Raw genomic sequence first — 14,655 nt, 5'->3', positions numbered from 1 at the left:
GAAATTGTCTAGTTCCTCAATTTCTCCAGCAGTAATCGACTTGTATGTTTTGGCAGGTGGAAAGCAAGCCAGCCAAGATGGATATCTACGACACTCAGACCTTGGGGGTTGTGGTCTTTGGCGGGTTTATGGTTGTTTCTGCCATCGGCATCTTCCTGGTGTCAACCTTCTCCATGAAGGAGACGTCGTATGAAGAAGCCCTTGCCAACCAGCGCAAGGAGATGGCGAAAACTCACCACCAGAAAGGAGAAAAGAAGAAGAAGGAGAAGACCGTGGAGAAGAAAGGAAAGACCAAGAAAAAGGAAGAGAAACCTAATGGGAAGATACCTGAACATGACCTGGATCCCAACGTGACCATCATCCTCAAGGAACCAGTGCGTGTACCCGCTGTGGCTGTGGCTCCAACTTCAGTCCATTCTTCTATGGGCCATACCCCTATAGCCACAGTACCAGCCATGCCTCAGGAAAAGCTGGCTTCCTCCCCTAAGGACAGAAAGAAGAAGGAGAAAAAAGTGGCAAAGGTGGAGCCAGCAGTCAGTTCTATTGTGAATTCCATCCAGGTTCTTGCTTCAAAGTCTGCCATCTTGGAAGCCACACCCAAGGAGGTGCCTATGGTGGCTGTGCCTCCAGTGGGCTCTAAGGCCAGTTCTCCTGCCACCAGCAGTCAGGGCAAGAAGGGACAGGGAGCCCAGAACCAAGGCAAGAAGGGGGAGGGAGCCCTGAACCAAGGCAAGAAGGGAGAGGGGGCCCAGAACCAAGCTAAGAAGGGAGAGGGGGCCCAGAATCAGGCCAAGAAGGGAGAGGGGGCCCAGAACCAAGGCAAGAAGGGGGAGGGAGCCCAGAACCAGGCCAAGAAGGGGGAAGGAGGCCAGAACCAGGCCAAGAAGGGGGAGGGGGCCCAGAACCAAGGCAAGAAGGGAGAGGGGGCCCAGAACCAAGGCAAGAAGGGGGAGGGAGCCCAGAACCAGGCCAAGAAGGGGGAGGGGGCTCAGAACCAAGCTAAGAAGGGAGAGGGGGCCCAGAACCAAGGCAAGAAGGGGGAGGGGGCCCAGAACCAGGGCAAGAAAGGAGAGGGGGCTCAGAACCAGGCCAAGAAGGGGGAAGGGGGCCAAAACCAGGCCAAGAAGGGAGAGGGGGCTCAGAACCAGGCCAAGAAGGGGGAGGGAGCCCAGAACCAAGCTAAGAAGGGGGAGGGGGTCCAGAACCAGGCCAAGAAGGGGGTAGAAGGAGCCCAAAATCAGGGCAAAAAGGGGGAAGCAAACCAAAACCAGGCCAAGAAGGGCGAGGGAGGCCAGAACCAAACCAAGAAGGGGGAAGGACCCCAGAACCAAGGCAAGAAGGGAGAAGCAGCTCAAAAACAGGACAAAAAAATAGAAGGAGCCCAGAATCAAGGCAAGAAGCCAGAGGGAACCTCAAACCAAGGCAAGAAAGGGGAGGGGGCCCAGAACCAAGGCAAGAAAGGAGAGGGGGCCCAAAACCAAGGCAAGAAGGGAGAGGGGGCCCAAAACCAAGGCAAGAAGGGAGAGGGGGCCCAGAACCAAGGCAAGAAGGGAGAGGGGGCCCAGAACCAGAGCAAGAAAGGAGAGGGGGCCCAGAACCAGAGCAAGAAAGGGGAAGGGTCTTCCAACCAGAGTATAAAAGTAGAGGGTATGCAAAACCAGGGCAGAAAAGCAGAAGGAACCCCAAACCAGGGCAAGAAGATGGAGGCAGCCCAGAACCAGGGTAAAAAGGTAGAAGGGGCCCAAAATCAGGGCAAGAAAGGGGAGGGGCCTCAAAACCAGGGCAAAAAGGCAGAGGGGGTTCAAAGTCAGGGCAAGAAAGGGGAAGGGACCCAGAATCAGGGCAAAAAGGGGGATGGAAATACCAACCAAGGCAAGAAGGGGGAGGGGGCTTCCAACCAGAACAGAAAGACAGATACAGTTGCTAATCAGGGCACAAAGCCAGAGGGTGTCTCAAACCAGGTGAAAAAGTCAGAAGGGTCCCCTAATCAAGGTAAAAAGGCAGAGGGAGCCCCAAACCAAGGCAAAAAGACAGACAGATCCCCCAGCCAGGCCAAGAAAGTGGATGCAGCTGCCAATCAGGGTAAAAAGTCAGAGATAGCTCCTGCCCAGGGTCAAAAGGCAAGCATGGTCCAGAGCCAGGAGGCACCAAAGCAAGAAGCACCTGCAAAGAAGAAGTCTGGTTCCAAGAAAAAAGGAGAGCCTGGTGAGTGCCCCTGTCTGCTCTGTGAGCTTGAGGGAAAGCTGTTGACTGTGACTGATGGATTTCCTTAGTGTTCTGCTGTTTGACATTGTCTTTTCACCCCAGATAGGGTATTGATGATAGATAGAGAAATAACTCCACCAAGTCTATCTTGAACTATTGAGCTTTTGGGATTTTATACAGGAGCGGGGTGAGGGCTTACTCATAGGAGTATGCACGAGTCTAAGGCAGATAGATGTACCACCACCAAGAAGCATGCCCCAGTGATTGTATTGGTTATACAGCCTTGAGGAGGGAGGGCCCTGTGAATCCTGGGCTTCCTGAGTGTTATGAGCTTCCATCCTCTGCCGGTGGGAATGCTTCATTTTGGAGGATGTTTGTAGGATGTAGTTACATAACATGGTGCCATCTGTGTCGGTCAACTGCTACTATAGTAAGGCTATATAACAAGCATTGGAGATTCTGTTGTCTTACAACAGCAGTTCTCTGTCTTTGCTTCCTGTCTCTATGATTGGCTAAGGTTGGTTGATTTAGATTCTGTCTACTGAGAAGCTCTGCCTCGTGCTGTGCCTTAACTGGGTTGGCTCTGGGCTATGGGCATGTGTGAGTTCATTTGGGGACACAGGCTAAAGAGTCTGTGTCTCAGGGCAGAGAGGGCTTCTCAGAGTTGTAGCAGAGGCATAAGTCATTTTGATCAGTCACATTCAAGCTACATCTCATTCTTCAGGGAAAGCCATATGAATGATCCTGAGACAAGGTGCAGAACACTCACCATGTCTCCAGTGAGGGACTGCACAGGGAGGTGTGAGGAACAATCTAGGCAGGGTAGGTAGTCTTGGCAAATTTTCTTGAACGTCTGGCTATGTCTTGTCAGTCTGTTCTGTGTTCATACTTTACCTAAAATCAGCTTTATTCTTTTAGTGTTTTTAAGAAATAGTTTCTTTCATATTGCCCCATCCCTTCTTCCTTAGTCATTTAACAAAGTACTATAGAACTTAATGTAGACTCTATATTATATAGACAGAAACTAGATAGATAATACAGATCGCTGATTTGCTTTGGTGTTTTTAGTGGGTGGTAACTATACAGCTCCAGTTGGGGGTTAAAAAGTAATTGAATTTGTGTGACTGGTGAAAAGCACTTTGGCATACTCTAACGGGATTTTGAGGTATCCTCCCAGGTCTCTCCCAAGGAAACTGAACTGTAGTACACAGATGCTTAGTGGACCTGATCTTAGGGCCCTACATTTGCTTACCCAGGCACAGCATAGCCACCAATGTCAGTGGTGAAGGACGTTAAGACTCCACAGAGACATAGGACAGCGTTGACTCTAAGTTTAGAAATGTAGGCTACCAAATTCTTGAAACAGTGTGATAACTTAAGAAGACAAAGGCATTAAATAGGGATGACATAACAAAAACAACTTTTAAAAATAGACTTTCTTCATATTTCATGTCTCCCCCTCCCTGTGAATTCCAAAATCTGCAAATGTTGATGCCTCGTAAATGACATCCTATTTGCGTATAAGTAACTTCCAAAGTCCCTTATACTTCATTTTCCTTAAATTAAAAAAAAAAAAGTGTTTGTTACTCACCCCTGTAGTGCTGGGGATCAAACCCAGCCTCTTAGGTGGTTAGGGAAGTTTTGTCCCAATGGGCTACATTTGTAACCTGCCCCATATACTTTAAATTACCTAATACAATGCAGATGCTGTGCACGTAGTTGTTATGTTGTATTGTTTAAGGAATGATTTCAAAGAATAGATCTGCATATGCTTGGTAGAGACACAATTGTTTTTGGTGTTTTTTTGTTTTTGTTTTTTTTTTTAATGTTTTTGATCCCAGGTTGGTTGGATCTGGATGGGCCCCTGTGGAGGCAAAGTGCTGGCTGTCCCACAGCTCGAGTCCAGTTGTTCTTTGACTTTTTTTTTTATGCAGTGTGCTGATATTTTATTCTTCAAAAGTTGGAAGCAACCCTGAAGAAGGCATTGGCTCTTGTGGCTGTGGCAGCGCCCCTGACGTTGGAAACACCTGTATGAAGGCCTTCGATATCATTCTCCTTGGTGCAAGGCCACATGGGACACAAATCCTAATGAGATGTTGCAGTAGATAATTTCTCATTAAAATTCTTATTTAATGGCCTTTTGAAATTACTGTAGGGGCATAAAATTGGGTCTTGATATATTTTATTAAATGCTGTATCCCTTATTCCCAAAAGAATAAAGCAATAATGATAATGTCCAAATGCTGAAACAATCCAGAAAGAGTCGTGCAGGGCAGGGGGTTGGGATTCCTTTCCTTGTGTTTGGCAAACTGGATGGATCATTACATCAGGCTTCTGTAAAGGATTGATTCCCATTGGTAACTCTGTTGAAATGTAGCGTCCACTGATGGAGCTAAGGTGCCTCATTGAAGCCTAGCATTGTCTGTGAGGTAGTATGGTCTTAGAGACAGGTTAGAGCTCCAGCCACGGAGAAGGGACCATGGTTTTCAAGCAGTATAAGTCCAGGACAGGTGATGGAAAGCATTCGTAAACACGTGTGAATCCTGAGATCCCAGGTCCTGTCCAATTGACAAGTAAGTCTATGGAGCATATATGTCTAAGCCTCTTCTATGTTTTTTTTTTTCTTTTTCAGACAGGATCTGTCACTGTAGCACAGGCTAGCCCCCAAATAATGGCCTTCCAGTCTCAGCCTATATGAGCATGAACCTTCATGCCTGGTATTTACCACCTCTTTTTCCTATAGAACCAGGAGAGTATATTGGTGAGGCTCCATGGTGAGCCATAGAAAACTCACGTCCTTGAGGGTGTATGAAGGTCTGTGAGAGCACTTATTGTTGCTGTTCATAACTCTGTTCCCGCTTAGTACCCTTAGGTAAGTGAGTCCCCATCTCACCTCTACGATGTCAAGACTCCCCTCAGCTTCCTGTTACATTCAGGATATAGGGGACTTGCTCCTGCTTGCTGTGATGTGAACAGGGTGAGCATGCTGTGTGTGGAGGTTGTCCACTCCACTCCATGGGCTGTTTTTATGGAAGATGATGGAGATAAAGAATCATGTCTTCTCATTATGTCTTTTAGTGCAGTGGCCAGACCCTGTGTGGCATTGTCAGACCAAAGCAGGCAAGAACATGGTCGTGAGTTACTGTTTTTTATAGTTGCACCATATACTTGGCTCTGCTGTGTGCTAGGGTCATCTGAAAATGACCCAGTCAGGATGGCCCCTGATGGTTGTGGGTTAGGAGAGCTTGGTGTGAGCATTTATATAGAGTGCTTTATCTGGTCCCTAGGGGCCTGGCTGCCCTTAACTAGACCACCCACTTGGGTTTGCCTAATGGATTCTGTCACAGTCTGCTTATCCTCCAGCAAAATATATTTCCCATCTTTTCGAGTTCATGGGTTCTAGAGATATTTCTTATTCTTGTGGCCACGATTCTCTTGATTGATGATTTAGTATGGGGGGGGGGTGACCCAACCCCAGCCATGGCTCAGCAGTATGATGGGGAGAGTAAAGCAGGATATATGTGTGTGTGTGTATGTGTATATGTATGTATGTATATACATATATATATATATATATATATATACATTCATACATACTGCCCTTGTAGATGGTGGTTAGCACAGGGTGGAGGCCCCACGGTGGGTTCAGTAAACACATGCCCTTTTCCTCCATTGTACTGGTGATTGTAAGTACAGCATGTGAATATGCAAAGATAGTTATCTATCCACCCATCTAAACATTCAGACCTGCTTCTCATTCATGCCTGCCCCCCTGGCAATACTTTCACAGCTGCTGAACAGAGAAAACTCCTGGGAAACTTGGGGCAAAGAAGGGCACTCACCGAAGACAGTAGAGAATTCTGATTTTTGCTCTCCTATGTAAATACCTGGGGGTGGAGGTGGGGGAGATCCACTACAAAGCCAGGCGTCAGGGAAGTACTTTGGATTACCAGATTACAACTCCAGTGGAAACTCCAGTGGACTCATTTTGTCTAGCATTCTCTTGAACTTCCTATGTGCTTTTCTTCAGTGAAGCATGATCTATAGTAACTGAAAGTTTGGAGCATGAAGTCTGACAGTATAGTACATTCCAGAGGCTCATGGAGTCATCTTAGTCTGGTACATGGAAGGAGTGTACTAGAATTCACCTGGTAATATCAAACATTGCAGCTCCGAATGTTGCCAGGTGAGCAGGCATGGATGAGAAGCAGACCTAAACGTTTTCACAAAACTAAACCTTGTGTTCCAACTCTGTTGGCTAGGCTGTGGTTGGTCCCACATGGCTTGCCGTTAGACACCCTGCCATTTGGTCACAAATAATAGGTGTGTGTCTGTCCAGAGCTGCCTGTACTCTATGGACCACATGTGCCCAGAGGAATTGTGGCAGAGCTACAGATGGGTACTAGGCATCTGGGAGTGTAGGCCTGGTGGCTTCCATTATGGTACAGAGCAGGCTAGGGAAGGGAGCTCCTCACCTTGAGGTTTTAACAACTAGCTGTAGACAAATTAGGGTTGAGAGGTGTGCTTTCCACTAAGAGCCACTGGTCGCCCTGTCCATTTAAATTCATTTAAACCAGTCCAAAGTAAGTCCAGAGTTCTTTGATCATACTTAGTGCCCCTTAAAGCTGTCAGTAGTTACATGTTTCTAGTGGCTGTCCTTTAGAACAGTGTAGAGATAAAACAACATCATCAGAAAGTCTCTTGGACACACCTGCTCTAAACAGCAGCCATTTGGAGGGAGGTGGCCTCTTGGGTAACCTTGCAGGTATTCCTATGAAGAAGATCTGGCTTCTAGCCATATGTTGGTATCATGCACAGTTACTCCCCTTCTTGGTTCTAGTTGTCACTGTCCCTCATATAGCAAGGCACTAATGACATCACAGTACAGAAGCAGCCCAGGATACAACTGGGGTTACATCACCAGGCTCACTCTGTCCCTGGCTAGTGCAAGGCTTTTGATGACAGGTACCAGAGGAGATGTGGGAGGTATGGAGGCAGGCCTGGCCACGTTTCTATAGGCCAGCTGGAGCTCTTTCAGAGGCTGATTGGGGCCATGCCATGGGTTTTACTGCTTATCTGTGGCAGTGTGTGACAATGAACGCATGATTCCTGCTCTTAAAAAAATGTATTATTACATAAAAGTCTGTTTCCCCAAACAATTTAAATAGTAGAGAAGTATGGACAGGGTGGAACTCTAAAGTCTTTGTTGCTATTCTGTCCCTGTCACCATTCACTTCTGGGGGACCCTGGAGACACTGCTCTCACATGCAAGCTGTGGTAATACCCAGTTAGAAACTGCTTTTTGCTTTACAGTGTATTGGTGACATCTTCCACATTGTGCTTGCAAAACTGCCACAGTTGGTTGTATAACATTCTGTAGTGTGAATGTATTGTGATTTATTTAAATGACACTTAAGTAGTGTGCAGGCTTTTTTAGGTGTTACAATTGATGTTGCAGTAATGTACATATATTGCTGTATGTCTCTTTAAAGTAAATTCCTAGGGCTGTAATTGCAAGTCAAAAGGTAGGTATATTTTTCATTTAGGAAGACTGCTCCCTTGATCTCCAAAAACAGTTGGTGATTTACAGAGGCCTGCTTGATTGTTTCAGAGCCAACCCCTGCTCATGTGGTTCTACCATTGAGCTGAGAAGGGTTTATATTGCAAAGGAGTGTTACAAGCTCTTGTGTGGAAGGAGGAGGAAACACTGGCCTGTGAAGTAAAAAGCAGGGATTCTTTACTGAATGTTTAGGGACTGGGAATTAGTAGAATCCTTGAAGTGAACACTCCCCTGAACTAAAGTGGAGTACCACTGCTGCCTCAGTAGCTGTGCCCAGGATCCTTTAGGAAGCTTAGGGAGCGTGTGCGTGTGTGTGGTGGTGGTTTTTAAAATCTGTCTTTATCCCTGGCTGCTCTGATTCCTTGGAATGGCCTCTTGGTGGTGTGCTGTCAGGAGATCTGCACTAAAAGTGGCTTTGGTTAGATCCTACGTGGGTCTGGATATGAGAATACACTATGTAGTTCCCTGGCCTGCAGGTAGCATGAGGCCTAGAATGAGGCAGCTGTTAATCGGAGTGAGACCTGTTTCTTGCTCAGAGGAAGAGGAGTTGAGACCCAGGTCTGATGAGGACTCTACCACAGAGCCCATGACCTCTTTATTTAGTGAGACGGGGCTCTGTACTTTTATCATACTCTGTGGTTAGCTTTTTGAAGAAAACTCTCTCCTTCCCCAGCTGGTAGGCTGGTATTATTCTGAGGCCAGGTGACCATGATGTCATGGCCAAGAGATTCCCACCACCCTCCAAAATGTAGAAAACAGAAAGAAATAGGCTTTTTGTGAGTCTCCCATGGTCTACATGAGAGAACAGACCCACTGGGAGATAGGATTGTGGGTACTTTTTTTGTATCTTTCATTTACCCTTTTACATTTCTCTAGTTTTTCTATTTGTATTAGTATTTTAAAAAAAAACAAAAACAAAAACTGGAAAAGAAACAGAACTCCACTATGGAGCTCCAGTCTGTGTTCCTGGAGCCTGTCTGGCGGCGGAAACCTTGTTAGTCCTTTCGGGGAATTAGAAGTTCTCAGGCCTCCCACAAGATGCCAGTGCCCACCCAGGCCCTGGCACCTGTTACCTGGTAAGTGCTTGTAAGCTGAGGTAAGATGAATGTCAAAGATGCTTCTGTGCCCTGAAGCTAGGGGTGACCTGTGGATGGATGCTGGTGGAGGTATCTGAGCTCCTGTGTGTGGCATTGCAGGACACCATTCTACTTGCAGAGTGGGCAGACGTGTAGTAGGAAATGCAGTGTAAAAAGAGCTGTAACTTGACCGGGGCATGAGACAGAAGAGATAAAGAAGGGTTATCAGAGCTTCCAGGAAAACCTATTCAGGGTGTGCAGAGCAGATCAGAGCTCTTTCTTTAAAACCATTGGCTGGGCTGCAGTTGCTCCCTTCCTCTTCCACTCTTCGCCTGTTCACCCATGCTGGCAGCCATCCTGTGTAGCCAGGCTCTCTGTCCAGGTGCTTGGTGTTGCTTTCCCTGCATTTATGCTGCTCACAGCCCAGTTCTACCTGCTTTACACAGCCAGAGCTTAGACTTGGCAGAAGTCATGTGGCCAGCAGATGGCAGTACAGGGTCGCCACGGCAGTCCTCCTGGGACCCCTTCCCATCCTCCAGACAGTTAACTCTCCACCCTTTTTTTCAGGCTGAAGCCACCAGGTGTGTACTCAAAACAAGCCTTGGTAACCTTTGTTCTTTGATGTTAACTGTGTGTCAGGGTTTGAATCTCTGAACAAAACCCTAGGTGCTTTGAGCACCTTTCTGTGTGAGTTCTTCAAAACCCAAGCCCCCATTTTCTTGCCCTCTTCCCACTTCTTCTCTGTCCCTCTCTCCCTTTCTACCTCCAAACAGAATGTAAATAGATCCCCCAGGGAAGCAAGTTCACTGTGAGCTGCTAGCTGGCATTCTTCTGGAAATCTCCATTTAGTTACTGCTGGCTGTGGCAGTGCTGGGTCTTCAGTTACTGTCCAGGCTTCTGTGGTCAAGCCCATGATAAAGCCATGGTCTTTCTCTGTAGGCTCTAATGAAAATCTTGACTGCTCCTGAAACTGTCTTCTTGGTCTTCAGCCCCTCTGCCTGAAAGCCCAAGCAGGGAGCTTGCTCCCCATAGTTGTCTTAATAACTGTTGTGATGTGTGCATTTTTTTTTTTCAGGTATAAAATTGTTTCTGTTGAAGTTTGGAGAAAGAAAAATAAGTATAAAGAGGAAAATAGACATTTAGTCTGTAGGGTACCATTTAATACACATATATTCCCAGCTTGGTTCTAGAGGATTCTTTCCTCAAGCCAAGGGGAAAGCCGTACTAAACTCTCTCCACAGCTTCTGTGCTTGCTGCCAGGGCCCTGGAAACCCCACATGTGTCTGTGACCATTTAGGGCTCAGATGTAGCTGTTCATCATTGGCTTGCATGCTCTGGGAAGGGCCGCCTGATCTGGGAGTGAAGGCTCTACTTACCATGCTGCCCAGAGCCTGTCTTGGCTGTGGATGGAAGAGGGCAGGGTGTGTTCTAGTTCCTCTGAGAGCCTTGTACTTTCCTGTAGATTTCTTTTTTTTTTTTTTAATTTTTATTATTTTTATTACATATTTTCCTCAATTACATTTCCAATGCTATCCCAAAAGTCCCCCATAGCGCCACCCACTTCCCTACCCACCCATTCCCATTCTTTTGGCCCTGGCATTCCCCTATATTGGGGCATATAAAGTTTGCAAGTCCAATGGGCCTCTCTTTCCAGTGATGGCCGACTAGGCCATCTTTCCATACATATGCAGCTAGAGACAAGAGCTCCGGGGTACTGGTTAGTACATCATGTTGTTCCAACAATAGGGTTGCAGATCCCTTTAGCTCCTTGGGTACTTTCTCTAGCTTCTCCATTGGGAGCCCTGTGATACATCCAATAGCTGACTGTGAGCATCCACTCCTGTGTTTGCTAGGCCCAGGCATCGTCTCACAAGAGACAGCTATATTTGGGTCCTTTCAGCAAAATCTTGCTAGTGTATGCAATGGTGTCAGCGTTTAGAAGCTGATTATGGGATGGATCCCTGGATACGGCAGTCTCTAAATGGTCCATCCTTTCATCACAGCTACGAACTTTGTCTCTGTAACTCCTTCCCTGGGTGTTTTGTTCCCAATTCTAAGAAGGGGCACAGTGTCCACACTTTGGTCTTCATTCTTGAGTTTCATGCGTTTAGCAAATTGTATCTTATATCTTGGGTATCCTAAGTTTTGGGTTAATATCCACTTATCAGTGAATACATATTGTGTGAGTTCTTTTGTGATTGTGTTACCTCACTCAAGATGATGCCCTCCAGGTCCATCCATTTGGCTAGGAATTTCATAAATTCATTCATCCTGTAGATTTCTTGGTCACAGTTTATAAGTGTCTGGTTGGGCAGAGGCTGTGGTGATGTTAGACATTCCTTACCTTTGTTATTCCCAGGATCTTTGGTTGTAAATGTAGATGATCACATGGAACTGGGCTCCCAAGAGGCTCAGAGGCCTGGGCCCTGACTGTTCTAGAGCACAGCTCAGTTTGGCTGAAGTGGTTAAGGAGGACAGGTCATGGAATCTGCTTAAGGTTGGGCTATGGCTTCTTTCCTGTGGAGATGCTTGCTGTGCTTGGAACTCGGCACGTCCCTGTCATTCGCTGTGAAGGTCCAGAGGAATGGTATTTGTGTTTGAGGGAAAGACCTTCAGAATGGGTTTTGGACAGTCCCTAAGACAATGAATGTCCTTGCCGTCAGTCCCCACTTGTGCTTCTGTCAGGACCCACTGTGAGGTGTCTCTGGTTATCATCTGGGATTCTCACACTTAGTCGCCTGAAGACTCGTAGGGTCAAGCACTGGCTCAGGCCCTTTCCTGAACTGTCTTCTTCAAGCCTTGTCCCTCCTGGCATCCCAAGAAAGATTCCCTTTAGTCACTGCACACTGTGGGGTAAAGCCGGCTCTCTGGGGCCTGTGAAATCTTGTACCTGTTCCATTCTTACCTGCCTCTGCTCCTCTGGGAATCCAAAGTTCTGGGTCCTGCAGATATTAGTGCCTTTCTAGGCTGCTCTCCTTCCTTCAGACCTCTTGCTGCCTCTTTACCCAGTACTGCCTGGTGAAGCACCTGTGCATCAGCCTCTGCTTCTGTTGTATCTGCATTCTCTAGGCCCCAGCATGCTGCTTTGTTGCATGACCGCCCTGTGCCTGCTGTGTTGCATATGTGGTCCTCTTTTCTACTTACCTCTTCAAGCCTAGCATTCTGCAGACTTCTCAGTGCATACACTATTTAGAAGCAAGGAAATAAGCTGGGTCTGTCCTGGGCAGAGCTGTTTGGGAACCTATAGTAATACTCTCACCTCTATTTAGCCTCTAGCTGTCTGTAGGGACTCACAGGGCAAGTCCTGGAGTGAGCTGATGCACTCCCTGCTGGTGGAGAAAGTAGGGCCTGGGCCTGGCAGGCACGTTCTGTAGCTGGACAGTGGAGGGGTAGCTGCTGCTGGAGCAGCGAGCTGCCAAGTCCTCGGGTGCCCTTACGTTAACATCTTCTTCTTGCTGCTGAGGCTGTTCATTGGGGAGTTGTTGGTTATGCAGCCAAAGAGCAAATTTTCCTAAAGGAGCCCACAGTTGACAGAGAAGAGTCCTAAGTGCCTCTTTACAAGTTTCATTTCCTAGGTGGTAAGGCATTTCTGTAGCAGACTGGTTGCATCATAGTTTTGAAGTCTGGACATTAAGCACACTGATCGACTATTCAAGCTTCTTGTTGGTGGAGGCACATCCTCTTCCTCAAGCTCTTGTGCCTCGTGAATAAGGACAGTCTGCCCTTCTGAGTCTCTAAGTCAGCCTTGGCCTCAGAGAGGCCATTCTTAGATCCTCACCCTTGCCCTCCACTGTTGAGCTGCGAGGGGTCTGGTTTGACTGTCCAACGAGTGGGTGTTAATGCTTGGGCCTCCAAAGTTGGCCCTGGAGAGTTAGTTTACAGAGCTTTCCCTGTGTCTCAGTCCAAGCACAAATTAAGTTAATCTTTGCAGCCAGACCATGAGGGAGGAACCGTTATTTTACAGACAAGGAAAGACACTGTGTCAGGTGGTGGTAAAGCCAAGGAGGGGCTAAGTTGGAAATTGGCAGTTTTTAGCTTAGGCTATTTGATTGTGTAGATGCTGTACTGAAAACCCAAGGCCAGCGGTGATCCATAGACTGGCCTTGGCCAAGAGATATATTTGTTTAGCTTCTGTCTCGGTCTGTCTGTCTGTCTGTTCCTACCTACCTACCAACCTACCTACCTACCTACTATGGAGTTAGCTGCCGCACTATGGGTCCAGTCTCTTAGATAGTCTGCAGCTGTAAAGTTTCTGGACTGATTTTACTTGTTAGCTGTTACCTGGAAGTGGTGTACTGTGTCTCAGGTCCCTCAGGCCCCCAGAGGCCTATCCTGAGTCTTTGTAGTGTTCCACATTCCTGAATGGCCTAGTCCAAGGGGGAGTATGTGGTTGTGTCCCCCACATCTAATTGGTGCCATCTTGTAGCTGTTCTTTGCTGTCCATCTGCCTCATTCTTCTCTAGACCAGACCTGTCAACCAGTGTGAGCCAGACCCAGGCTGCTAGGTCAGCCATGCAGGGAGCTAACCGCTTCTAGAATTCCCCTTGCTCTTTTTAAAGCCCATGGCTAATGGATTAAATATGGAATCTTTGGTAGGTTTATTTTAATACCGTAAGATTTTACAATACCAAGAATTACTAGAATCTTGAAGTATTTGCTAGAGATGTGAGTGGGGTGCAGGGCAAGCTGTTTGGATAGGACTCAGCCAGGGGCTCAGTTTTCCTTCTGTCAGCTTTACTGCCTCTGATCCAGAGACAGTACTCTATTTATTTGTTTATTTATTTTCCTACCTATCTGCTTACCTACCCAAGACAGTAAAAAAAAAAAAAATGTTTTGTGACATAGGAGAGTGTATGGAGAAGGTAATAGAAGTTCTTGGGGGTGGGAAAGCAGGATAGACAGAGAAGGCTCAATTTTACATTGCTTTGGATTTTTTCATTTGTTACAACTGTCTGTTTGTTTATTTATTTACTTATTTTTAAAGATTTATTTATGCTGTTTAGCCTCTGAACATAGGCAAGAGCTTCTAGACAGTGCTGGAAGCATCTTGAAGCATCCCATGGCTAGTGTTAGTACTGGAGATGATATTCGGTAGCAAGGCTTCCTTCAGCAGTGGTAGCCAGATGTTTTCCTCCCATGGGAGGAGTTGGGCCTTAAGGGATAGGGCCAAAAGGGCAGTGTCTTTATTTTGGCTCCCCACTCTCATTCTTCTTTGATACAGGGTCTCATGTACCCCAGGCAGGCCTTAAACTCATTCTCTACCTCCCAAGTGCTGGAAATACAGACACACACCAACATACCTTACTAGAAAAGTGCTCTCTGGTGGAGAATTCAAGAGAGGTTAGAGTTTTCAATCACTTGGGAAATTCTTGAGGATAAGAGCTTCTAAGATTTTTGGCAAGGAGCATTTTAGGAGTCCATGGGGGTAGAACGGCACAGAACAGCCAGTCTGAGGAATATAGTATGCACCACATCTGTAACTTAGTAGTCCCATTCACCACATTAGAATAGGCCACGAAGAAATAGTTGGGATGAATTTTAACAGGGTACTTCACCCAGTTTATCCAAATTGGGTGTGCTTGATGCTCAACCAGTATATCAGATTGCTATTTTATGTTCTTGTCTACACTGAGGTTTTGAAACTCCATCTAAACTTTTTGCTTGAAGCACATCACAAGTTGCAGGAGTCTCAGGGGTTGAATCACAAGTTCTCAGGGGTGCTAGGACCATTCTGAATCAAGAAGGAAAGTAGTCTTCAGTTCCACACAGGCTTAAGAGGCCGCCCTGCCTCGCCTGTGTCTTCTAAACTCTGGG

The 14,655-nt window shown here is 46.7% G+C and overlaps 1 protein-coding gene across 2 annotated transcripts in view; it reads left to right on the top strand.

Moving 5' to 3' along the window:
* Rrbp1 (ribosome binding protein 1) overlaps window positions 1–14,655 on the top strand; it is a 63,232-nt gene that overhangs the window by 19,495 nt on the left and 29,082 nt on the right. The window contains exons 2-3 of one of the 2 annotated variants that reach the window (XM_021155728.2): window positions 57–2,205; window positions 4,140–4,446. In XM_021155728.2, the coding sequence (XP_021011387.1) occupies window positions 78–2,205; window positions 4,140–4,147 (2,136 nt within the window). In that variant the 5' untranslated portion in view covers window positions 57–77 and the 3' untranslated portion in view covers window positions 4,148–4,446. Of the gene's footprint in view, window positions 1–56; window positions 2,206–4,139; window positions 4,447–14,655 lie in introns of those variants that run through there. The other variant, XM_021155725.2, reaches the window with a different exon arrangement.

This window comes from Mus caroli, chromosome 2 (assembly GCF_900094665.2).
Source record: "Mus caroli chromosome 2, CAROLI_EIJ_v1.1, whole genome shotgun sequence".
Lineage (NCBI taxonomy): Eukaryota > Metazoa > Chordata > Mammalia > Rodentia > Muridae > Mus > Mus caroli.
Note: the sequence above shows the minus strand (reverse complement) of the source record. Positions and strands in the feature narration are given on the sequence as shown.